Raw genomic sequence first — 27,486 nt, 5'->3', positions numbered from 1 at the left:
GCACAAAATACTTGGCAGCATGAGGGTAGTGACGTTCTCCTTGTTTGGGAGTATTTCAGAACCTTACTTTTCCATCTTCACACTTGGTTCCTGACAGCACGAGACCAGGATCGGGCATATCATCCCCCAAATACACGTGGGTACCACGACACAGAATCTTGCCACCTTCCTGAAGCGGGATATTGGTTTCTATGGAAACAGCATTGGTACCAATGACAGGGCGATTTGCTCCTCCTTGACACTGGATTTTTCCACATTTAGCATCTCTGAAGGAAATAAACAAACCCAAAGATTAGTTAAATAATTTTAAATGTTATAAGCCCTCTCCCACCACCCTTGCGTCTGTGCCTGTGTTTGTAGGGTGAGACCCTACCTGGGTTCACATTTAGCAAAGGAGCTCTTGGAGTCTTTGCCACAGTTGCCGTAAGGATCACCTGCAGAATTGACTCTCTCAAAGCAGATCCCAGGAGCAGGTTTCGCACCTGAAACAAAACCTAATCAGAACTTTCATCTCATACAAGGTGTTTTTAATAATTTTCTTTGAGCTCCACTGGTGCTTTAGGGGAGGGTAGGATGTGATCTGCATATTGATGAAGCACAACAAAACAGTTGTGCTGGATCAGCATGCTAATTGAAGAGCCTGAATGTGCGGGTTTTCCACTGTTATTTGTCTCTCTTGGCAATGCTGAGCAATAGACAATGCAGAACTCATTCTCTTTCAGAATTTCTCTAGATGATATCCCTCTTGTGAATCCTCCTAGGACACAAAAACTTTTAGCAAATGCCAAAACTAGTTTGGTGAAGAAAGACAAAAGCCAGCTGGTAAGTTAACTCCCTTCTTTTTACAGGAGTCCACGTGATTCTAGCGAGACCCCAAGAGCTGAAGCCAAAGAAAATACTTTTCAAGAAAGGCCTTTTTCAGTGCAATTCAGAACAACAAGAAACCAGAAAAAATCCAGTTACAAACTAGAGTGCTATGTGTCTGTAAAAATATGACCACGTGACATGGCAAAGAGAACACGCTGCTGTTAGCTCAAGGTAATGTACCGGGGAGAGGAAGGGAACCCATCCCCACCTTAATCCTCAGTAAATCCACTCCTGAGAGGAAAGACTGACTTGAAAGAAGGGTCATTTCTACCATGGTGGTAGAAGTAGGAATCTGGGAAGACAGGCAGCATCTGGTTCTTATCTACTGTAGTCTTTTATGATGGAGACATATCCTAACACCAAAGGAACTTCCCTGGTGGGAGTAGTACTGGAAATGTTTGTGCAGACAGATTACTCATCCCTACGTTTTAGAAGTTAAAAGGTACTATTAGAACATCTATTCTAATGTCTTATACAGACAATCTCCTGTCCATTTCTCCCCAGATTATGACCAGCTATTGAATATCTTCTAGGGGAAGATACACGTGCTCATGTGAAATGTCTAAGAGGTGGAGGATCTACTTCCCTGGTTTGACTGTTGCAACAATTAATTAGTCCATGTATTAGAATTTAATCTCTTTGTTCTATTGTGAAGTGTGGCTTTTATTTTCAGCCAATAATTGCTGCTCCTTGCAAGATTAAGAGGCTCTTTGCTAGGGCCCTTTACTACCCCATATTTTCTTTCCATGAAGATAACTAATAGCACCATCAAGTCATTGCCAACATTTCAACTACTCCAATACGCAGACGTGCTTTGAGGAGACAAGATGGTAAGGAGATACACTGGCTAAAACTCTTAACAGATATCTGCTAGATACATTTTTGTACTTTTGATAGATCAGCCAAACTAAAACAAAAAGAACTGGCAGCAAATGATGTGATAGCCTAAAGGCTGAGAATATACCATTTCTGCAGTGTTCCCTAATCTTTAACAGAGACAGAATATCTGAGTTAATGTTACATTTTTTCAAATGTTTTGAGCCACTTCCAAGTGTGCATGCCTCTAACTGTGGGTAGAACATATCATTTATTTAAACCATCCTGAAGATTTCATTTGAAAGCCTTCAAAGATGAAGGTTTTTTAAAAAAAAGGGGGTCAAATTCATGGAGAAGAAAATAGAAATATGATTGTAAAACTTCCAGTTAGTGTGGATCTTTTCGCTAATAACTCAGGGATTAAAGCCTCAATTAATTATCTGCATTTCACAGTCAGAAGCTTGACTAATACTATATACGGCTGAACAGCAATCTAATGCTATTAAGGACAAAATACTAAAACTTGGAGAGGCTTAAGATGGCACCCTCTTTTCCTTCTAACATTTTTACATACTGAAACTGGAAAACTCAGAAAGAAAGGCACAGAAGGAACAGAATATGAACTGTTGGTTCCCTGGAGAGCAGGACAAGAGCTTGAAATTCTTTGGAAGATTACGATCAAGCTTGCTGAGTTCAGAATATTTCTCAAATCTGGAACTATTAAAAGAGACTCACACAGGATTCTTTCACTTCTTTTCATTAAGCCACAAGCAATAATCAAAAAATCAACAAAAGCATCCAGACAAGGCACTGTACAAAAAGCAAAAGTAAAATTTCCATTTTCAGCATGTAGATTCCTCCTTGTCTTTCCAGGGCAGGCACATTAACTATTCAGCTTGATACAAGCATTAGCATGTGCATATACTATGCCAGCTTTAGCAGGGAAGGGGAGGGAAGGAAAAAAACATGCTGTAAGCGAGAGGCCGAGTAAAACTGCTTTTTCTCCCACATCTGCAAAGACCAACTTGCTCAGACCTACCTCACCAAAGGAATAAGCCCCCCACCCACCTACCATGATCATATGCAATTGCTATGGGTCTCGGTTTTTTCTTGGCCGGGAGCCTTGTGCCCCAGCTAGTTCAGCCAATGGTTTATCGTTGCAATGACTGGAGGCTTCCTTGGAGACGTGTCAGCAGCAGCCCAGGGCACAGACACACTTTCCCCAGAGTGGTGTGCGGCTCCAAAAGCTGCCAAAAGCAAAATGAATGCTCACGTCCTGTGCTTTGACTGTGAGTGACCTAACAAAGACTTATTTAAAAAACGGTGTTAAAAAGAGAAAGGCCTCACTGAAATACTAAGAGAGTTTAAGGTATTTATCTTCCTCTTTTGCCCGGTGAAAATTTTTTTTTGTTTCGTTGGTTTTTTTGAATGTAGAAGTCAAGTGTGTTACACATGATGGAAAGCAGCCTGCAGGAAGAAGAACACATCTGCAGCATCCTTGCAGGGCTCAGACAGTGAGCTTTAACTCCAACCAATAATACTTGACAAGAAAAAAGATCTCATGGAGTACAGAAAAAATGCTCCCCTGCCAGGCTCAGAGCAGTCTGTGTTTGAAAACACCTGGTACCCAATGATCATCTGCGGCTTGGAAACCAAAATCTAGCTTCAATTTCTGTCTTTGGTATCAAACCAAAACACGTTGTTGCTTGGGATTCAGATGGCTGTTCCCTCTCCTGATGAGTTTCTCACAATATTTGGACTTTTTTATAGAAGAAAACATATCAGAGTGTAAGAAGCTGAACACATGGAGCTACCAAGTTAAAAGGAGCTTTTCAGAGGATGCTTAAGGAAGAGAATTGTAATGTTGTGTTTCTGGAGGAAACCCATTTAGCATGATTGCACCATATAAACTGAAGCAGAAAGTCCTGTCTTTCTCTATTTCGCTACCTCTACAGGCAAAGGCAAAATGATTTGTGAAAGATTTCCAGTGGTTATTAAGTGCTTTGAGCTGGATGAGCAGAGTTTATTTCACTTTGCTATTGATAATTATAGTATCGTGACCCTGTAATTAAGGTCCTGTCAGCCTTTCCATGCCAAGCCTTATTCAAGGGATTAAATCAGCCATTTGAAACTGCAGAAGGTCAAAGCTCACCACTGCAGTTGTCAGCCTGGAGACTTTTTCTTTTCTCCAAATGTGTATATTGATGAGCCCACTTCTTTCCCTATACGGTTGCAAAAAAAGAGATGTCCTACGCTTTTGGAAGCGATACAGAAATACTGTGTCATTTCAGATCAGCGCAAGACCTGCTGCAATGAGAAAATACGGTCACGGTCTCCTGAAAGAGAAGAGAGAAATTTCTGACCATGGTGCTGATTCCAAGAACAGAGAAACACCCCTTATCAGGCTGACAGCAGAAAAGAAAGATATTTCAATTCAGTTCCCAACATTGTCTCAAGACTTATTTAAAAAAAATTATACCGTGTTTATGGGTGTGGAGGGGAAAAAAAACCAACCTCCGAGTAACAGACTGGAGTTCTGTTGCTCAGGCTATGCCAACTAGCATCACGAACAACTGTATAAATAAATATACGCATAAAAATACAGTTCTCTGTCATGTGATTTGCACCTGGATTTTATATCTCATTAAGTTTGTTTTACTGCACTGATGATGCAAAGCAAACTTTCCACAAGCTCCCCTTGGTCTTTGTCTTCATCTTGTTAAGTCTGTGCAAGAGCGAGATGGGGTAGAGCTGTTATTTTTTGCATTTAAGGAGTATGCTAGCTCTCACTACCTCTGAGAACATGGCCTTTCACATCTCCAAAAGAAAAGGCCTGGCCATAAATCTGTGATGATCAAAATAGTGTGATTTTACTGAATTCAAATCTTTACAGTGCTTGGATAAATTAGTATTTTTGCAAAAACCAGTTAGCAATGGTTTGGTCAGCTAACTTAGATGGGAAACCCATTTTGCCTGTAGGGTTATACCTGGAAAAAACTGCAAAGCTCTTACACCAGTGACAGGCCTTTGTAACAAATATTGACGTTAAAATTAAGATTGTTCCTGCCTAAACAAGTGGCCATGTCTATGCAACAAATTTAAGTACGTTCTAATTATTAAGTCAATGCCTGCCATTGGCTCCCCAAAAATCATTGCTTTTTTCCCTCTTGGGGCAATGTAGGAAAACACACTGCCAAACATCTCCTCTCCTTCCCTAAAGAATCATTTTCTTGTCAATGTGGAAAAAGCCATGAGTCTAAAGCTGAGAATCTTCTCTTCCTTGGTAATCAATAATTTCTCTCTCTTAAGTAGCTTTATGTGTGTATCTAGTTGCTCCCGGAAAATGCCAGTGGAGTACCAGCCATTACACAATGCATTACTGTCGATGTATCTTTCAGTCACACTACTATCAATAGGTCAGATCAGTGCAATTTGATATTTTTGAATACGAAACAAAAAAGGTCACAAGCAATTCATGCACGTTGCTCCTTAAGGACAAAAAGGACACAAATTAAGGTGAGAGAGAGAGAGCAGAGAAATTTGAGTGTTCTGGGAGCAGACTGGAATGAACTTGGTCTTTAAGATGAATTTATGGCTATTTTCAGAGACTGTCCCCAGGAGCTCCTCCCCTCTTTCACACCAAGCTTTCCATGCTATTGCAGATAGGGAATAGCAAAAAATATTCCTCTATTTGATTTGAATTTATCTGTTGAAAGTAACAAAAAAAACCCAAGAAAATGCAAGTACTTCTTTCTGGAAACAGGTTCCTATTGCTCAGCCTAATGTAAACAAGCTCTGACAGTGCTCATCATTTTTCTTTAACTAGATCTAAAAATATTAAGATTGATATTTATCATTGGGCTACTGGACATCTGTAACCTGGTGAATAAAGAAAGACACAAAAGAAGACATTGATAAGAAATTCAATATACTGAATATTATTTTAAGAAAAGTTATTGTATTTTGTTCTGTGTGGCTTTCTCCTACTGGGAAGAAGAAACAAGGAATTAATGTAAATGAACTACAATCTGTTTTTTCTTTATGGTATAGAATTTTTTTCAAAAACCCACACAACTACTCCTTCACTCCACTCCAACACATGCAGTTGTTAAAAACAATTCTAATCAATTACAACAATCTGGTAAAAGGTTCAAATGTATCTTTTTGATACGAAGCCCAGACACAACATCTTAGAATGTCAAGTCTCTGTTTCTGCTGCAAGCAAGGCTGGAAAGAATGTTTTTTTTATCTGTACCATGATATTTTTCCAACCGCACGGCCCACCTAGCCCTCTTCCCATTCCACCCCGCATCTGCCAGCTCATAGTCCAACCAGATGTAAGTGTGATCAAGTGGTGGATATTCACACCCCTAGTCTTTCAATCCAGAATATAGGCCTTGATTTTCGCTTGAACCCTATCTGCTACACTGTTTGAAGTTTAACTTCACTGGCATTATTTCTAATTTATACTTCCAAAAATGTGATAAGAATTAAGCCTTTCAGTTCAGGTTTGGTAATGTCCCATCCTCCCTTTCAGAATCTTTATCCTTGGGTATTCCCAAGACAAATAAGGGTATTCCAGTAAAAGTCTGTTTGAGCTCTGTTCTTAACAAAGTCATCTTTCTCATAAGCAGACCCCCATAGCCTTGACCACTGGAGACTCCATGCACAGCGGTGCCCATATTGAATAGTCCCAAGAAGGAAGACAAGAAAGAATTAGGGGAGCCTGGGGGGTTTGGAGGACTTGCTGCGTTAGGAAACAGACCTGGCAAGGGAGCTGCAGCAATTCAGCTCCCTGACCTTTAGCTGAATTTTTCTCAGCGACTGAAATTATTAACAGGCTGACCGAGTAACTTTCCATGGCATGGGAAACTGGTTCATAAGGAGATTTTGCTTTGTACAAGAGAAAATGCCTCTGTATCCAGGGGATTAAAAATCCCAGTATGACTAAGACTGAAGGCTATAATTGTACATGCCTATATGAGCTCATATGAACTCTACGAGGCGAGTGGGATTCGGACGAGTATATCAGATGCATGGTTTGTTCCACATGGGGAGTTTAATTTTGAACTGGAACTCCTCGAACATGTTCTTATACTCACGTGACCAAGCTAACCTGCTGTCTATATCAGTGGCATTATTTCTTGAGATGTTTTAAGGCTCTTTAAAACAAAAATTGTGAATGGTCCAAGTCCCTGTGAAGATAACAGATAAATCCTTCAATAGACTTCTGATGAGGGTTTTGACCAAGGGAAACATCTGTGTGTCATTATATTGACACACAAGTTTTGAAACAGAGTTGAAGGCAGAGAGATACTGAATTGGAAGAGGCTAAGGGAGCTGAAAAAAGTTAGTTTAAAAGAAATAAGTAATCTAGCCCTAAATAATGCTTCTCTTCAGGAGAGGTAAAAGCGGTTTTCCCATTTGAGAGAGGGGGTAAAAGTGAGATGCTGAAGGAGACATGACTTGTCCCCAGTGATGCAGGAGGCAACAGCAAAATGCTGAGTTAGTACTTGCATTTCAGTGGAAGGGCCACAGGACATTACAGAAAGGTGAACAGCTTTCCTGGGATATCATCTGTTTCGGATAACCCAAGAACTCATGCTATTAGATTTTTTCAAGAAGTAAGTAGATTCCCATGGAAGAATAAAATCTCTTTCTGCTTGAGTGCATACTGTGCTAAGAGTACTGTCAGGAGGCAGGCTTACAGGGTAACACCAATTAATAAAATACACACAATGATACAAGAATTGTATGTTAATGTCAAATACTGAACTCTCTTTTGGGATGTAGACAGACATATATGTTTTGCAGATGAGCAGTTTAGAGCACAGAAGGAAGCTTACATACCAGTCTGAAAAAGGATGTGATTTCAACCTGTCAAGAGCATTCAGCACTTTGTAGGATGACATAAGGCCATGTCAAAGTCAGTATTAAATGATTTGTCTAAGTTCACCTAGCCATTTGCAGCAGTGTTGCAGAATGAACCTAGTTACTGTTGCTCTCTACCTCCTGCTGCAAGAAATAAACACGACTGCAAATCAAGGATAAAATGAATCACAAAATGATTCCCTCATTATTCAGTTCTCCATTTCAGAAAAGAATAGATGCAGATTGGTACTGTATAAAATTTCTCCAAATCCATCTATAATCACATACTTTTTTTTTTCCAAGTCTATCTCATAAACAGATCTCCCGGTTCTCAAACTCACCTTGGCCCCAGAGCGTGATACACTGCTGCTCGTGGGTCTGGCATATGCCGTTGTAGCAATAGCCGTCCACCCTGTGGCACGCGTGCCCGTCGTGCAGGTAAACGTTAGCTGGGCAGTGAGGGCTGGCTCCTGTGCAAAACTCCGGCAGATCACAGGAATTACTTGACTCTCTGCAAGAAATCCCCGCTGGTTTTAACTGCAAAACAAACACAAACCCTTAACTGCCGTAATTCCAATCAATCAGAGTTATGCAGCGGTATAACCCATGCAGCACACGAACAGCTTTTTCCACTGGCTCTGCACCAACTGACCGCAGAGGACAGTATAAGGATTACGCAGCTCTTTAAATACATTTATTTGACATATGTTGCAAAGGGTTTGGCAGGAAGGAAGGCCAAACTGAACTTGCAGCTGTAAACATGGCTCACATGGCTCAGGTCAGAAGGTAAATCCAGCCTTTTGTTAGTTTTCAGATACAAACCAAAGTTTTCAGAGTGCCTCCTGCGATCATGCTTAAACACCCAGGCACAGAAACATTTTGGGCTGTACTGCAAAGGATGCTCTGTAGCACCGCCCAAAAGTCACACCAGAAATGTTTTCATCCGTATGGCTATAACAACACAGCAGTGACCAGGGCAGCCAGCTGATCACGTAACATTACGTTATGTGTTATGTTATAGCTCAGGAAGCCACCAGCCCACCTGACTCTGGATTCAGCTCCCTGACAGCTTCCTGGGACGGAGGTGCATTTCCTCATGGAAATGTCGCTCTGTCATGGGCATCAAGATCTTCTTCAACTTATTTATACAACTAGTCCATGTAACTGTTCCTGTCCTGATTTCCCTGGATAACTACATTTTTTCAGAGCTGAAGGCAACTAGTAGGTAACGGTGGAACACGGCAATCTGAACATTCACTTATCAACACCCACCACAAAAGATGGGTGTGCTCTGGGAGCAGCACTGAATTTTAACTGCATCACCACAGCGCCTTTGGTAAAAAGCAAAAAGACATGAAGATTGATATTGCTAAAAAGCATTTTCTAGCCATTTTGATAGCTTGCTGCTACTGAGCTTTTAGGCAGATGGTTGCTACAGACACAATGGAAACTTGCTGAATGCTTTATTAGCCCATATGCAAGAGACGGTCTGAGAATTCAAGAAGGTAAATGCTTGCGGGAAGTTGGCTTTTTATAGTACGTTAGGAGTCCACAAGAGCTGATGATCTGCCATTAAAATATATATGCTGTTGACAGAATTAATATTTTAAGAGTCTTCCCATAAAAAGAGGGTCCAGCATTTAATGACTGCTTGCCAGAGCACAACAGCCATATAAGCGTTAAAAAAATCAAAGCATACAAAAGTTCATGAAAAAGAAAAGGTTTTGTACGAGCAAACGAAGTGGCTACAAATAGAACAGACATTATTAAAAAAGTCTGTTAATCTGCCCCTTCAATAACTGTTAAAATTTGAGAATTTTTTTAATTGCTTGCACGAAATGCAAGTGTCTTAATGTTTAATGATACCAATTTGCTTGTTCTGAATCCTTGCTTACTGCTCTGTAGTTGGGAAGACTGGGGAATTCTGCCCACCCCACACAGATAAGAAATGTTTCTGTTGGTTCACCTGGCAGTCTTCGCAGCAAAGTCCATGTGCACACACTGCTCCTGGTTTCAAAGTACAGGTAGTTGCATTACAGCACCGGTTTGTACATTCCTAGATGGAGGATAAATTTAGAGCAGACAACTTTCAGTCACAATGAGCTGTAAATCAAGAGGCTGCCTATAGCTCCACCAAGAAAAGCTAGGCATGAAATAATGAATTATGCATGAAATTCTACAACTTGATCCAAACAGTCTTGTCTGTCCTTAGATTCAACAAGCCCAATAATTGTAGTAAAACCAGAGAAGCCATTGAGGAAGGCTGGTTTATTCTAGCTATGGCTCTAATCCCAAATATCACAAACAACTCAAGTATGCCGATACCAATCCTGATACAGTAGTACGGTGTTTATTTCCACAAAAATCAATGGAATGATTCCATTGCCTCAAGTGAGGAGCCAGGACCTGTGTTGCAGTTACTGAGCATCACGACTACAGCTCTATTTTGTGATAGTTGCTCACCAGACTTCTGTATTGCATGGAGACCGGTGGCTGCCACAAAGAAAGATGCTGACACCATTCCATGTAATCTCTTATCGGGGTATGCCAGTAATAGAGCTTTGAGAAATGAAATGAGTATGAATTGCATTCTCACTAACTGATACCTCCCAATTTCACACTTACGGATTAGATGGGGGCATGTGTGGGCTTTTGCAAACTTTATTCTCAGTAGAATGAGCTAGTAAGAAGTTTCAGAAAATAATGGATTTGTTTTTCCAAGATGATGCTCACAAGCTGCAAGTTACATCAGCTGCGCTGGAATCTCACTTCTCTAACAAAAATAGCAGCGGATAAAATTGCTCTTCAGCTGTGGTAAGTCAGTTTGACTTAACAAGGGATCACTAACAATATAGGAAACACAGGAAAAATAAGTGGGTTAGAATGATGTTCACAGCCTCTTGTTACTTTATTGGCTTTTGTAAAGCTTTCCAACTGGAAGACAGGACTACCACTGCACTCACAAATAAAGAGCAAAATGATTCTCAGCATTTCACTGTTTTCTTAGATAATATCTGCCTGAATATACAAAGCTAACTGTGCGGCTCTGAAGCAGTGGAACAACTTCCTGCCCCTATTTTTGATCGTGCCGGAAGGCAGCAGGCTATGCAAATATTTCTGTGCAGCTGCTGTATTTAAGAAGTAACATTCTTCTGTACAGAAGCACATTTCATAAATTCACCTCAATAGTAATCGGAGGAAAGTGGAGTGGGGGAAAGCAATGTCAGTCCAATTAATGTACTTCTGAAACAGTCAGCTCCTATACCCCATCATCTGGCCCTACACCAGCCAGCCATGGAAAGCAATCAGCATGCCACAGGCAGATTGGGATAAAGACGCAGCTCGTTGAATGACGTTACTGCAGCCTTTGAAATTTCCAATTGCTCACTCACATTACTCATTGTAGGGAATGAGCTTGATAAACAGTTTTCGTGCCTGGGCTATTAAATTGTCAGGAATGGTTTTAACATAAACAGGCAAGCAAACAGAAAAGGCTCACAAGGCTTTTGGAGGCTGGAGGCTGCCACCTGAAAATACTGCTGTGTTGTAGCTTATTACTATTAGTTATTATTGGTAACAACAGCAATGATGGGAGTTGGGTTTCTTGGTGTAGGTCTCCTGGGCTCATCAGAGCATCTCAAACAGACTAACGCAACAGCAATTCCAGCATCACTTACACCGTGCCTGATACTGCAGACAGGACATCTTGTTTTCACCCCCTCTTTTCTAAGAATGCAAGATAGCCCACATTGGGTCAGCCTATAACCCTTCTAGCCTTGTGTCCCCCTTGACAGCGGCCAGCAGAAAATGCTTAAGGACAAGAATGTGAACAGACATACATGATACCTTCCTGGTCTCCTGGCTTTCCCTTGGCTCCACGGACATTTTTAGCACCTCTAACACTCAGTGGAAAGGAACTTGCAAGTAAGCAACACAGTCTGGGGAGCAGCTCCTTCTGCTTGTTTGAAACTTGCCACTTTCTAACTTTATATGCACAGTCCTTGTTGGGGGGCAATTGCTCCCTACTCACTCTTTCCCTTTCACTCACGATTTTATCAGCTTCTGTCGCATTTTCCTTCCTTTTCTTCTTTTCTTGCCAGAGCCCCTCCAAAACTTTGAACCTCCTTATTGCTTTTCTTTCAACCTTTTTCATTCTGCTTTATCCTTCCTGAGATCAGGGAGGGGTAGGAAAAAACTGCACATGCAGTTTCAGATGCAGCACGCTGCAGATTTATAGAGGCCTATTGGTGCTTTGTTTTGTTTTCTTATTTCTTCCCTAGTAATTTTTAACAGCCTATTTACCTTTTAGACCACTCGTGAGCACTGAGCTGACATTTTCATGAGACTATTTATTGCAGTATGAAGTCTTGTTCCTCTATGGTCAGAGTCAGCTCAGAGTCCATCATCTTATAGGTGATGTTAGGAATGTGCATCACTCCGCACTGAATCCCATCTGTCATCTTAACGCCCAGTCCAGCTGTCTCAGAAGGTTCCTCTGCAGTTCTTCACAGCCAGCTTTCATCTCTACCATCCTAACTAATATCATCAGCAAATTCAAGACTATTCCTCTTCCTAGGCTGTTTATGAATATACTGAGTTGTGTAGTCCCCAGGACACATCTCATGGATACATCACAGCAGATTTCCTTCCACTGCATAAAATGGATGATTTATACCTGCTTGTATTTCCTATCTTTTAACCCAATTTTTGCCCATGAAATATTCTCTCGTCCTACAGCTGCTTAGTCTCCTAAAGAGGCTTTGGTGAAAGGCTTTGGTCTAAAGCCTCTCTGAACTCCTAACAGGCTGCAATAACAGCATCATCCCTTTCCATTCACTTGTTGAGTCCTTCACAGCACTGTCATAGGTTTGTAAGACAAGGTTTCCTGGCACAAAAGCTGTGTTGACTCGTCCCTGGCACATCACAGCTGTTCAGGCACTAGCTCTTAATTACATTTGGAAGTAATTTGTCTGACTTCTGATTTACCAATTCGTAGTTTTCTGATCCCCCTTGCAGCCCGTTATAAAATTAGCCACATTTGTCTCCTTTCAGTTCTCAGGGACCAAGGATTTTTATTTTATTTCTTTTCGCCTTCTTCTATCTTTCCATGTGTAATCGACTTTAACCCTCCTTCCACAGACACTGTAGCACGTCAGACATTTTTGGTAACATAATCCAAAATGAAGTTGGAGCTTAACTGGCAATATCATCCTTGGTCAAGTCTTACACTCTTGGCCTGGTGGTGGGCATGCCGGCATCCGTTATACTCAAGAAGATGACCAGTGCCTGATGCACACAAGACCGTAGTGTGGATGGAGGTGGTCAAACAGTTCCTACTGCATTAGCATTTCCAGAGCTGTCTGAAGGGTGGGAGATGTGCTCGTCACGACTCTCCACCCTCATGAATCCATTGCTGTCCTACTGCTAAGGAATGTCAGTGAGCACAGACCTCAACACAGGGCTAATATTTTACTTAGAGTAAAGGAGAAATACCCCTACCAACCACCTACATCTACATATTCAGACCGATATTTAATTCTGATCGCTGATAAAATACAACTAGCATATGTTGCTGTACAGCTTTCCATGCCATAAAATACTGCAACACTATTGACAAAACTCTGCTGGCATAAATGACTGGGCAGTGAATTATTAACTAATCTAACGGGTTTTCTGGTACCACTCAGATTATAGCAGTAAATTCCAAATTAATTTAATTGGGCCCAAGCTGCAGTTTTCCAATATAATTAAAAAGAAAAAACATACAAAGAAGAGGCAAATCAAGTCAGTGCTCGCTGACATGAAGTGGCTTTGACTTGAAAAGGTATCGCTAACATTCAAAAGTGAAAATGAGAAAGATAACTGGGTTAGAAAGACATTTGCAAGCTGCTTGCACTCTATTGACTTTAAACAAGAAGATAAGCCTGCTTCCTCCAACCTTGTTACCCTGAAGAATGAGTGAACTGTCAGGAAATCCTCATGGCTTGTGTAAATCCAATACACTGTATGGACAGGATACAGCAATATCTCGCTCTTTTAACTGCCCCGATCTATTTTGTCTGCAGAACCATATTTATCACAGGAAACAAATCCCTCATCTGCTGATCTATTTAATTCAGATAATCTGAGAGAAGTTCAATGCAGCCAATGAGCATGGGATGCCAAAGGGATAAGGATGTCGGCTCGGATATTATTTGACCCCCAGGTTTTGCCTATCTCCTCCTGATCTGAGCCGTCCTCTGACACATTCACTAAACTAAACGGAACGATCTTTGAAGTAGTAGCAATCTTTTGGGGAGGCAGTAAAGGTTGTTTCTGTTAGTAAGGTAATTGGCTAGTGGCAAAGAAAAATCTCATAGTGAAGGAGGGAAAGGTCTTGTACCTAAAAACTGAAGCTGGCTGCAATGAAAAAATACCTAGCCAACATGAATATTTATATAACTATAGATATTTATATTAATATTAATACATGAGTGGCTTCTCATATATGGAAATAAATCTTCAATTAATGCATGGTATCTTGAGAAATTTGAGCAATGTTAACAAATTTATTTTGAGTTTAGCTTATTAGCTAGTACTTAAAGGAATTTCTGTTGTTAGGAACATGACAGTTAGTCATGGTTAGTCTGTTGGACAAGCCATGAGAGAGTTTGTTCTCTAATGGTGAATTGAGCACATTCTTAACTAGAGCCCTGCTTGAACTCTAGCAACTGAAATGCAAGTCAACCAGAAACTCCCCGCATTTCTGAGGACTCCGAGGTTTAAGCTGATAAGATAGAAGCAGAGAAGGGAGAGTTTTGTTTTACACCGAATAGCGTTAAACATGCCAAACCAAGTCTTTACTGTTAAAAACCTGCAGACAGGAGGTGAGCAGTAATTCTCAGGTGGTGTCTTACATCAGGCTCCCCGCAGTCGCACTCCTCTCCATCTTCCACATAGCCATTCCCACACTTCTGTCCACCGAAGGACTCCTTGACTTCAGGCAAGTTAAACAGACACATTCCCACTCCCTTTTCCAGGCTGTTTTCCAGGTCCTTTCTACTGCAGCTACTGAATACCATGGGAAATGGATAGCTAGAAGAAAAATACACAGAGACAAAAAAAAGAGGCAGTGTTATAAGATGAAAACATCTCTCTCCTGTCACACTGGTGACCTTTTAGCACATCTGTGCACAAACAAGAAGATTGTGTTCATTTTTTTTAACCCTTTAACATAGGATTGAGATACAGCAATTCACTGTAAAATTGAGCCAAAAACATTTATAATAATTTCTGACTATGAGTAAGGGAATTTCCATCTTTTTCACTTAAATTTGTAGCTGCTGTTAAGGATTGGAAGTGTTCACATTTGGAATTCCTTCTCCCTCTTTTGCATATGTAGTTATAGAGCAAATTTTGATCATGATCCTAAAGAAATGCTGGGCTTGCAAGGAGGATTCCTGCATTTACAGGACTGCGAAACATCCTAAACCTTCTTGGGAAATTTAGCCTCAAATGGCAAATTCATTCATCTTGCTCTGCAGTATGGCAAACTTCCTGCTCTTTTCCAGAAACAAAAAAAAAAAATAGAGAAAAACACTGAGTTACTTGATAAGAGCCTGCTTCTGCAATTCATCAAAGTCGAGCTTGGGAACTGCATGATTAAAGCAAATATAGTTCTTATTTTAAATCAGCATGACTGTAAAGACACTACTGAAAATACCCATATTTTGAATTCACACTGCCGAGAGCAGGATTTGGCCCTGCTGTGCAGGCACACAGCGGCTTTGATTTCTTTTGCAAAACACATGGACAATGTTACCAAAATGATCCAGTGTAGTACAAATATCACCAGATAATCTGTGTTTTTCTGTTGGAGGACTTAATTCCATTTTTACTAACGAATGTTTGCAGTTTGACTGACAGATACGTGACAAGGTGGCACCTGGATCTGGCGGTCAGTGTCACGTCCTAAAGTCTGCTGTGCCCTCCCTGCACTGAGATGTGCACGTGGTTACATTGAATCTGTATCACGACCAAGTCATAAAACAGCATCTCCTCTAAGACTTGGTACCTTCTTCACTGCTGCTCCGTGGTCCGGCAGTAATTCAACATTATGGCAGCACAGGGAGCCAACCTGATAATGACTGGACTTTATTCACTAAATGCGTTGTATCACTCACGTGTTATTAGGGCATAATCTTTACAGACAAGCAAGATAATAGATGGAAGTTCTGCACTGCTGAAGTTCAGACTTCGATTAATCTACTGTTGTTTCTAATATCCTGAAATGAAAAGCTTGCTTTGTGAATGATGATGCCTATAGGTATCAGAAAGGGATCATTTCTGTTAAAAAAAAGAAATGTTTGACAATTACAAATGCAATAGAGCTTCCTATGCTGACATAAGGAGGCTAATTAGGATCTTTTAGAAAGGTTATGGGTACCTTACAGAACAGAATTTATTTTGTGCCTATTTAAAATTACTTCTTTTACAGATTCTTTTGCAATAAAACAGCCAGCTCATTGGAAAAGAATATAAACATGACTCTGAAGAAGAAAATAATTTTCATGTATCACTATAGGGCTTGTCTAGTTAAACCAAACAGTTCTGTGATTCATTGACATATGACTTCAGAAAGTTAATAGGCGTCTCCGCTTAAAAAGCTGATTTCTGGAAAATATCAATGCTTAGGCAAAATGACAGAGTCTAAAAGACAAATAAAGAAATTTCAGAATAGCGTGAGGTAGGAGTCAGGCTGCTAGCTGCAGCTCTGGGCCCCAAGGGAAAACAGGGAAGGTACTCGGAGTAATGGAACAGAAAATAAAGGCACTTGGGAAACCTCCTGCTGACCATTTTGTATTGAGCAATTGGAGACATTCTTAACAGGACACCACGCACTCCTGTCCTACTCTTAGTTTGATAGGAAAAAAAAAAACCACAGAATTTTGTGTACGTGACTATGAACAAGTAGATGGATGTACACTACTATCAAACACCAGAAAAAACTCAAGAAACCCAGATACATCTGACTGATAAATCCTGCACAAAATAGATGAGTGCTTGATCAGACATGATCCTCATATCAAAGTACGAATAAATGAATATTGCATCATGCAGGCAAGATCCTTCACTTCAGTGACACAGATTTACTTTGATATCCACTGAGATGAGACAGGGAGACATGCACACCTTACACAGACTGGAATCAATTCAGGAACACAAATAATGCATTTTTCCCTGTGCCGTATGTCTCAGCCACACACGGATCATGAGAATAGCTCACCAGTCAAAACTGTCAATATTTTAGGGCTGTTCCTTTGTATCCATGAATGCTCAGGGTCATTTGCATGAATGTGAGATGTGTCTGTCCATCACCGGGAGAACAGAATCCTTACTCTGTACCAGAGGTGAAATAATGTCATTGTTAATGAATGAGGTTTCTGTTTCCCCCCAAAGGAACTTCAAGCTGTTTCCTATTTTGAACTAAGAGATCCATTCATCTTCTGGCTTTTCCTGCTCTTGACACTGATTTCCTCAGCTGACATCAGTGCAGCACATGTTACTTGATGAAATTTTCTGAAAATACTTTTTCTTTATCAAGTAAGCCCAAAATAAAGCAATACAAAACCAGAGATGAACCCAACAAGTGGAAACAGAGAGCAACTGAAGGGTAACCACATCATGCAAGAGAAGATCCCACATCAATTGAAGCCAGTTGGTATTTCATTGGAAACATAATTGATCTTTAATACCGTGATATTCTGACAAACAACCATTCTTCATTTTTTTGACAAAAAAAAAAAAATCCCATGTATCAGCCACAGCATTTGATCATTGTGATTTTAGGCTACGTTTTGGCTGTCTTTGCAATTTTGAAGCTGTTTCATCAGAAACATGAAATCCCTGGCAGATGGGAAGCTATAGATATCAGATGTCAGTAACATAAGGCACGATGTTTAACTGAATCTGGAGCTTGTGAAAAATGACGAAGTAATGGTCATGGGGAAGAAACTCATCCTCTGAACAAATGCAGCAAACTTCCTTGCACTACCCTCTTAAGAGGCTTCAGACTTCACCTGGAAGGACTACCTTTGGGGGGGAAAAGGTAATGGGGTCTCCACAGTAAAGTCAGTCCTTGACCTGTCTCCAAGATTTCAGTAACATGCTAAACAGGGATATTTGTGCTTTCTGTCGTAGCTCAGACGCTCATCCTATTGGAAAAACCCTCAGCCACCAGCTCATATAGGCCCTTGGAGAACCTTCCAGAGGTAAAAAACTCATTAGCGATCAGTATATTCCATTATCCTTCACTCAAGACATTTTCTTTTACAGATCCTTATTGTTCTGCAGTTGGGAAGAGAAAGGAAACTTTAGTCCAACCTAATTCCTATTCTAAGATGCTGAATAGCACACACATTTTCTACACTGTTTGAATCTGTAGATTTAATACACAATGGATCATTTTGTCAAACCATTCTGGCTGTGGGTACAACTCTACAGAACTCAAATCGTGCCCAGCACTACATCAGTCTCTTCAGTGGGTTTACAGCAAGGAAAATGATTTCAGAGTCTTTCTACCCTTCTTGAATCCACAGCATTCCTCAGAGTCTCCTTGGTGCTTAAAAGACGCACTTAATCTCAAGCAATGAATACCCTAGTTCCCAGCAAAAATAGCTTTGACTGCTCCTGCAAATGAGAGCTTCACAGTAGTAAGAGGATGCCTGGTAATTGATTCCTTTAGAAACAGAGTCTGGTCTTGTCCCATTCACTTATATTTCAAGCACTCAAGCCATTCAAATGCCAGTTTCCTTTATGTAGTTTTGCGTTTAGCCTGTATTAGATGGCTCCTTTCATTAAGTGAAGTGGCATCATCACTGTGTCAAGTCCCTTTTAAGAATAGAGAGTTCTTTGTACTAGCACCGCGTTGCCCAGCATAGACTTTTTTTGCATGAACTATAAAAGTTCGTCTCCATCATCTCCATTTCAGAGGCATTCTCCCTCCTAACGGGCTGAATAATAAGAGAGTACAAGCACGGAAACAGAGAGAGTCACTGCCCCAGAAAATTATAGTCTTAAGAGATCAGACAGCCAAAGCATTCAGGAGAAACAGAGTGGCTACTGATTCATGCAGGGTAAGACAGCAGATCAGCTACCGACCTCGCACCGATACCACCACTGAGGCTGGTGTATCACGGTCGCCGTTGCTGTCTTTCCCATCGCTTCATCTGGAAAATGCCTGGAGGGGTACTGACTTGGGCTGCAGGAGATCTTTGCTCCATTCCAAACCCTACCACTGCATTGCAGCAATACCTTGGGAAAGCCATCTGAAGTGAAACTCCCTTGGTTCCTCCAAACCATGTCTATCTACATCTTTAGGCGTCTAAACATTTAGTACCTTGGATCTACCTCCTCCGTGTTCCTCCACCATAAAACACAACATATTTTGCTGTTTCTCAAGAAGCATCACCGAAGCGGTAACACCATCGATGCGTCTGGCAATCCTCTATGCGTTGCACAGGAGGATAAACTGCAGGTTCACAATATCTTGAAAACTAACATTTTGATTATTATGATTATCGCTGTCCAATCTCAGGTTTTTTTCTTATTCAAGAACTGTAGGACTTCTATAAAGTAACTGCCTTGTTCTCTCCAAAATGTTGGTATACATGCACACATACATCGTATGTGTATATAAATTATATATCTATTTATAGGGTTCATTTATTCCAGTTCACATCACAACCTGATTATTCAGCATTATGGCAATGTTTATACAGAGCCTTTTACCAAAAGGCCCTGAAGTGTTTTTCAGTTATTCACTCAATTAAAATGCACAACAGCCCCAAAGAGCTCTATTAAGTACCACCAGGCCTTCCTCCCTGAGGTAATATGATAATTGGAGATTATATTAATTTTAAAAGGGCATTTTGATTTTCCGGAGCATACTTACTGAAACAACAGTTGACTAGCTAATTTCCAAAGGTGTAGAAAACTGGGCTTTGTCCAGAATGCTTGAAAAATCAAGCCTGAGAGGCCATATCTGGAAACAGCTAAGGCATCAGCCGTGCTTTTTAGGAGCACGAAGATGCTTAAAGACAAGAGGGGTGCTGAGTCCCAGCCCTCTGAGTCAGAAATTTCACTAGTCAAGCACCTGAAATTCCAACACTTTCCATGACAACACCTTGTCTGAACTGAACATCGCAGTGTTTCTTTGTGTCTGTCTTGACCCTAGGACCATTTGAGATATTGACAATTATGAATACTTACTCTCCTTAGTCTCCAAAATTCTAGATTTTTGGCTGCACAGTGGCTCACTTACAACTGGAGAGGAGGAGAGCAACTCAGATCCTTTTATTGGAGGCAGAAGATATGAGTTTGAGCTCCCTCTTGCTCAGACTCTACAGAATGACTTACGCACAAATGTGTAGGTTTTCTGTTGCATATCCCAGTCTTACATAGGAATCTAAAAATAGTTTTTTTTTTTTAAACTTAAAATAGAGATAGGGTTGCTTTTGTTAATTCAGGTATAAGTGATTTTTCCATGGAAAAAATGTCAGCAGTAGAGAGAGTAACACAAGAACAAATCTGTAGAAGGTAGAAGCTCAAGCGACATGAATGTTTCGAGACCCAGTGAGGTGTTGATTTCAAGGAACTATGACAATGTTCCGGCCTCCTCTAACTCCTGATCTAATTGACATAATTCTTTCCCACTAAAAAGCATCCCCCTTGGTTTTAACCTTCTAGACATTATTACTGCTCTCCATCTCTTGAAAGCAACTTCTTATGGTCTCCTAAGAGATACAAGCCTACTAGAATAAAACTGAATTTACTATTAGATGACATTTTTTGACACTTCAGCTATTCTGTACAGCACGTATGTTAATGAATTAGTAAGCATAAGGAGCCTCACAGAATTAGGTATTAAGCAGGAGATAAAATCCAGTTTACTTTGATATTGAAATAGGTGTTCAAATACTACAGATCCCTTCATGCATCAAGTTCTGTCATTACACATTATTTCATACACCTCATGTTTTAATAGCAATTGTTTAAAATTAGACAAGTGCCATAATATGGAAGGGCTTTTAAATCTATTATTTAAACAATGTCTTCATTTGTAAGTACTTCTGAGGGAGAAAGACACAAATGCAGTTTTACAGTAGATCCCACAAGCACAATAAAGGGAGACCCTAAATTGCAGATTCTCTCCCACCCAAAGCTTTTGCAAATGGCAAACACCCAGGACAACTGGGAGGAGGGGGTAAACTGGAGGACTCTTTGGGCTCCTGGAAGATGTGCAGGCCCTTGCAAGCGGCACATGATAGAGCTTTGTACAAGACACCAGTCCCAGAGCTGATGGGGCACACCTTTTTCGGCAGTGTGGGAAGGATTCAGCTAAAAATGCAGAGTGGTTTTATATATATATATGAAGTATTGATACGGGAAGTTTGCTTCAAAAGGCACTAGATGTCTGACAACTCATACTTATTTTTCTAGCCTATTTTTCACTCTCTTGCTCCTCTTTTATAGTTTTAATCCCTAGAGCATCAATAAAGTAGAGCACGGAACTGGGCCATGTAGTTATACATGACATCAAAGCTCTTGCTGTCTGAGTTCATGGTCAGTGATTTAAAAAGAAGCCTAGATTTCTCCTACAGCTTTTGTCATGTTCACTACATGGTAGTTTTTACACTTCCAATAAATGACTGTGAATGTGTCACACTAGTGGTTAATTTAATTGATGCGTAGTGGCAATGGCTTGTTGTGCTACAATGAAATTTCCAGGGTTATTGAAAAGAAAGTCTTTCCAAGTAAATGTTTAAACTTCACACACAAATGCTTTAGGTTCATTTTAATTTGGCCCTAGGGATAGTGCAGATTCCCAGAATGCATTCAAGTAATCTCACTTCAGGTGCCTAGACTGGATTGTCGTAGCCTCAGCTGAGACTTGACCTCTCCCATTAAACTGAAGGTGAAAACTTAACTACCTGAAATATTCAAAAAGGCAGATTTATAATACTGAATGTGGGACTTCAGGGCAGAAAGCAGCGATGAAACAAACGGCTGGATGGTTCAGAGAAGTACTTTCTGCAAAGGAACAACACTTAATGGCTTTATACAGTATACACTGTCATGGCTTGATATTTCTGCAGTCACAAAACTGCCAAATAAAACATTATTAGCAGTTATTTTTACTTTGACAAATGTATGGTCAGAGAAGTTTTTTCTTGTTGAGAGGCCTATTGTAACTTTCCTTTCTGTGTTCTGGGGGTGAAGCAATACTAAACCAATTTATCAATCCTGACAGTATTCTGACTATATGCTGGAGTTATCTGCATTGCAAAAACTCTCTGGGAATTGAATTCAGACAACTGTTCTTCCTGTTGGAAACCAGACAGCCAAGGGAAGTAGCTATAATCAGTTTGAATTTGCCTCTGGCTCATCTTTTGCTCTGTTTCCTTTTAGACCACTACCTCATTAATAAAAATTTGCTGGGTTGCTGAGAGTTCAGGTTTCACAATCTACTACTTACAATTTGAGGTTAATCCAATGCTGACTACAGTAAAAGTAAAAAAGCAACAAATAGCAGAGGGAGGGATGGAAAGGCCAGGTCAGGTCTGGTCCCAGGCTCAAGAAAAGCACGGCAGCAGGCGTACCGTGCCTGCCAGCAGTTGCCAGCAACGAAGGAAACTGTAGATAAGAAGCACAACCAGAAAGCGCTGTGTTTAAATTTGTCACACAAAACGCAACATCCTCAGCACATGACAAGCAAATAAAGACAAATGGTCCGTCCCGTTGCTCAAAGTACCTTGCTGAAGATCAACGTCCTACTGATTTCTGGTTAGATAAAAGGCACCGTTTGACCTGGCTTGAAATGCTAGGGCAGCGCTACATCATGATGACACTTCATTTAGTTCCCAACATGATTTTACAATCAGCTTTTGTTTTAGGCAGTTACAGTCTGATTTTCCCCCTGGAAAAACCTTGGAATTGTTTTTAAATGGGTCAGGAGCAGATTGGGAGAAAAAAAAAATCTGACTTTGGGAACTCGGTTTTGAGAGGATCACTTTATAGAGAGAGCGCTTGGGTGAGGGAGAAGAACAAAATAATTTTTCAAAAACCAAAGCAGACCAAACAAAAAGGAATATCAAACCCAAAGTGTAATACAGAAAAATCAACCCATGAGATTTATTTATGAACGTTTCCTCCTTTCACCAGTACAAGCTCCTGTCCTGCCTGTGTGTATCCTAAACACAACTCGTGATATACTGCACCCTAAAGAATGAAAGAAGCATACATGGTTATCCTCCCAGCCGATGTTGTGATCAGTGTGACCAGCTTGATTTAAAGACCTGCCATACTGTGGGTACTTGCCCTCAGCAGATGGATTTGGGCGAGGATGAGCCTGTACCTCAGGTGAGAAGATCAAATGACAGCAAGTTAAGGGAAGAGGACTCCAAGGAGGGCGAAATCCCGCAAGGAGGAACCCAGGCCAGGGCGAAGAGATCTGGGAAGCAGCCCTCTCGACAAAGCACATGAAGAAGCTGCCCACTGGGAAGAGCAGTAGCAGAAGCACTGAGAGAATGAAGCTTATGGAAATGCCCGTCGGCGAGACATGGGTGCTAGAGAAAAATGTCTGAGCCCTGAAAAAAGCTGGAAAGAATATATGCCTGGGGGACAGGCTCATATTGATTTCACTTAACATCTGTACTACCTGGTCTCTTAATAAATCAGGATTTCAAGACAGGAGTATCTGGCTTGCAAGCGGCATGGCTCAATTTTTTTTTTCTTTTAGAAGATCCAAAGGAAAGATAAGTGAGGCATAACAGTGCCAGAAATCAGGCTGCATTCCCCCAGCATTTCCACCTTCCCTTCTTCTGCTACAAGATAAGCACGGAGAAAAAAGCAGTTTATCCCATATCGTCTAAATCACCTCAGACAAATGGAAGTGGAATTCTTTCAAAAAAATTTCATAAATATAAAATAACAATGAATCACTTTTTCTAGCTTCCCTTTTCTTTTTCACAGAGCTTGAACAAGGAAAATAAACTAATTAGTAGCAACATTGTATGTAATCATTATGTCAAGCCATGAGAAAAGAATGGATCCAGCCATGATCTGAGACTTAGGGATCCTTAAGCGAGCAAATTAAAACTCTCACTCACAGGAATGAAAGGCTTCTGAGAAATGCAAAGGAGTCCATAGGTATCCTGATGAAATCCTGGCCTTATTGAAGTCCACAGGAGCTTTCCTACCAACTTTGAGGGAGCCTGGATTTTACATCTAGCGCTGGTCAGCTGCCAGGAGAACATCAATGATGAAGATGAACGCAATTTCCATGCTACGTTAGAAGCAGCCAGAAAGGCTCCCTAGGACACCAAAGTTATTATTTCACCTCTTTATTTTCAGTGACTTTACACTAAAATAGGTGGTTGCTTATCTTCATCTTACCACTGGGGCTGTGCCATTCAGTTTTAAAAAGCTGGAAAGGAGCCTTCCTGCATTTCTGCCACAAGAATCTCACAGTAAATGCATTCGGGACTTTGTAACAGGCTTTGACGTTAGAAAAGAACAAGAATGACTTTGCAGGAAGCAATTGTTGGGGTAAAATGGACATCTTCCCTCTCTGAATTTTAAACATTTTGCACATCTATCCCAGGCACAAAAGAGTCTGTGATTCCCATGACAACTGCGGCAAATGCAGCTGTAGGCATCATTTAATTACAGCGATTCAGCCTTCCAAGTCAACATCAATTCCTTAAAGTGCTTCAGGGCATACAACACGTGGTCAAAAAGGAGCGTTCATGTGACCTTAAGAATATGCCCTTTAAGGTATGTTTCCATTTATACTCTGGGAATTTGGAATTCATTAACACCAATTAAAACTGGACATTGTGTGCTTAATTCTCCATGCACTGCACTACAGATTTATCCCTGCAGGTTGAAAAGTTTTTTTGACGAAACAGAAAGCTAAGATAAAGGGAAATGCCCTTATATGATTTGTTCTCATGGGTCATGGCAATAGCAGTACTGCAGGAGAAAAATGTCCCTTACAGAGCTATATTTTCTATGGATATTACACCGACAAGACAAAATGCAGCTGAGCTCTCACATACCAGCATCCAAGCCAGTAAACCTGTACCCATTCTGGATACATCACATAGTAGAAACCACGACTTGTCCTTAAGTATCTGCTATAAATAATCACACCAGAAGTAAAATGTGTTTTCATTTGAGAAGTAACCTCTCTCCTTGTCAGCTTCACTTACAGAAAATGCGTGCTGTAAATCTGTACGAGTTCTCCTCTAGAATATACCAGAAAAGCCAAATATTTTCACTTCTAACAGCACATCTACTGAAATGTGAAAGACTAAACTCAAATAAAAAGCAATATCTTTTTTTTTAAAGACCTGCCCGTGTGCTAATTGTTAACAGTGACCCACTCCTGTAAAGGACTGGGAAACGTGCAATGTATTTCAACCAACGCTAACCGGTTGAACGCAGATCTTACTTACCACAACAATTAAATGTATCTGCAATGTACGGAAATTATTAACAAAAAGGAATGCCAAATGCACGGCAAACACGGGGCTACTTGGAGTTAAGTGAAAGACTGACATAAATCTATTCTGTAATCTCGTGGCTGTTTCCTACTAAAGGAAGGACCAGAATGCAATGTGCTAAATTACTAGGGCATAGGGATATGTTGCTTAAGTTTTTTTGAAAAAGCAGTCGCACTGCTGGCACAACAGACCTAGCTCTGTCACAAGCAATTTATTACATCAGTATATCAACTTTATTAAAAAAAGAAAAAGACAACAAAGAAGTCTGTCTTTGTGCAGAGCTCAGCTCAGATTGGTTTGGAAACATAAACAGCTTCAGAGTTTAATTAGAAACTGTTTACATCTTAAAGATAATTTCATTTTCTTCAAATTGTAACAGAGGTAATTCCAGATAGTTCTGCTGACTCCACAGTTTAATGTCTCTAAGCTGCCAGACTGAAAAATGCAAAGTGAGGTCTGTACAGCTGAAAACAAACTGAGAGGGGTCAGGAAATACTGTGCTAACTAATAACGGTTTGATTAACGTTTAACAGCTCTGCAGCTACAAAATGCTGCGAGATGTCTAGAAAGAAGAAAAGAGAACCAGTCAGTAAATTAAAGTGTCCTTTCCCACACTGTATTTCTGATTTCTGTCCCATTTCTAGCATGACCTTTTGACTTTTTTTTTTTTAGCTTTTTGAAATTTTTTTCCTTTTTTTTTTTTTTTACCTTGTGAAGTGTTGGAATAAGTGGTTTTCCCTTCAAGTTGATTTGGTACCAAAGCCAAGATGCTGTTTTCATGGCATACCTGACTGCCTCCCGAAGCTAGCGTGCTGGAAATCTCTGGAGGGTGTATGTTTTCAGAGCCCAGTTTGGTAGACTCCGGTTCAGAGTTTGAATAACCAAAATCAAGGTGACCTTATATCCTGCTTCCTTCAGATCATTTTTCAAACAGAAGAAACGTGATTGAAACTAATACCTAATACAGTAAATGACACATATGATTAGTACTTTCCTAACTTGTCCTTAATAGATTTTAACTATGGTTTATTTATTTAACTACATTTTAATAATGTAGTTAAATATATTTTTTTTGTTTGGCAGTTTAAAAACAAAAATCAAACAAAAGCAGATGACAAAATTACAAGGCTCCCCACAAAAGCCTTTGAGAGTCAGCCCTACTGAGCAAAATGGGTTCTCCCGGAGACATCAGCCTCCCATCTATCATGCAAATATATGTTTATGCATTATAAAATCAGCATTACTGTTACTAGCTGCCTTTTGATGTGCAATCCTAAATCTCATTAATGGTAATGGGTGATACATGAGGGAAGAACAGACCTTCAGCACCATCGAAGGACATCGGTTGTGTAACACACTTTAATGACAGGGTGCTGTTCCCCCACATGCTGCCCTGGGTGGTGAAGGCAGACAAAGAAGCTGCTGAGCATCTCCTCACCCTGACCCAATCCTGCTGTTCACAGTTACCCCAGTTGCACTGGGATAACTGTGCGCCTGAACTGCCGGACAGATCACTAAATAATCCTCATTAGTACACGTTCTTCTGCCCCCACAGGCCTTGCTTTTTTTTAACTTGGATGATTTCCATCATCTGGATTATCACGTAGCCCCACAAAACGCTATTCCAGTTCACCAGAGCTGGAAGTAAACTGCAGCACAGGAGCAAATCAGGTTGGGGTTTAGATCCACAGGCCAATTTCTCTGCCCAAATCCATATTTCATGGTGTTTGCTGTGGGTGTGATGTGATAATCAGAAATATCTGATGGCTTTCGGATAGAGACCCTGTACATAGATTCTATAACTCACATGCCCGTGACCTACCGTTTAATTTTACTTTAATAGAGAGAACAAATACCTAATCCAAGTTGTGACACCTCAGTGGCTCTGGGGAGCATTTCCAGAAACACCCTTAGACCCCAGCAGTTTGGGGTAGAGGGAGCATACTGATTGCTGGACTCCTGAAATACTAGCTACATGCGAGTGCTAAAACTTCTACTAGCCCTACCCTTACATTGAGCATGAACACTGGAGAAATCTTAAAAGTCTGAGCACTGCAGAATCTGAATCAGAGCATTTATGCTAGGAAAATCAGGAAACAAAACAAAATAAGACCTTCAACAATGTGAAAGTAGCATGAAATGGGGATGGGGGGAAGAGGAGAAAGCAAAGAAATAGCTATTTTAGATGTCTCTGATAATATACTTACTACCACAGAGGGCTGTCAATAGAGGGTAGCCAATAAAACCAATTTTTCTTTGCCAGCAGAAATGGATGCTATAAATGACACAAACTGAAGTGTAACGCACCTCCCCTTGGCCACTGAAGTTAAAACATAAAAGGAAAGTGTCAAATATAACTGTTTCTCACTTGCAGGAAAGCTACCTT

At 40.5% G+C, this 27,486-nt stretch overlaps 1 protein-coding gene across 1 annotated transcript in view; it reads right to left on the bottom strand.

Annotated features, from left to right (window-relative positions):
* ADAM12 (ADAM metallopeptidase domain 12) overlaps window positions 1-27,486 on the bottom strand; it is a 188,163-nt gene that overhangs the window by 18,770 nt on the left and 141,907 nt on the right. Inside the window, 5 exon segments of the mRNA XM_050898796.1 lie at window positions 68-266; window positions 374-482; window positions 7,896-8,091; window positions 9,521-9,610; window positions 14,451-14,628. Of these exon segments, the coding sequence (XP_050754753.1) occupies window positions 68-266; window positions 374-482; window positions 7,896-8,091; window positions 9,521-9,610; window positions 14,451-14,628 (772 nt within the window).

Source organism: Gymnogyps californianus, chromosome 6, assembly GCF_018139145.2.
Source record: "Gymnogyps californianus isolate 813 chromosome 6, ASM1813914v2, whole genome shotgun sequence".
NCBI classification, from domain to species: Eukaryota; Metazoa; Chordata; class Aves; order Accipitriformes; family Cathartidae; genus Gymnogyps; species Gymnogyps californianus.
The sequence above is the reverse complement of the archived record's forward strand: the minus strand, read 5'-3'. Positions and strand labels throughout refer to the sequence as shown.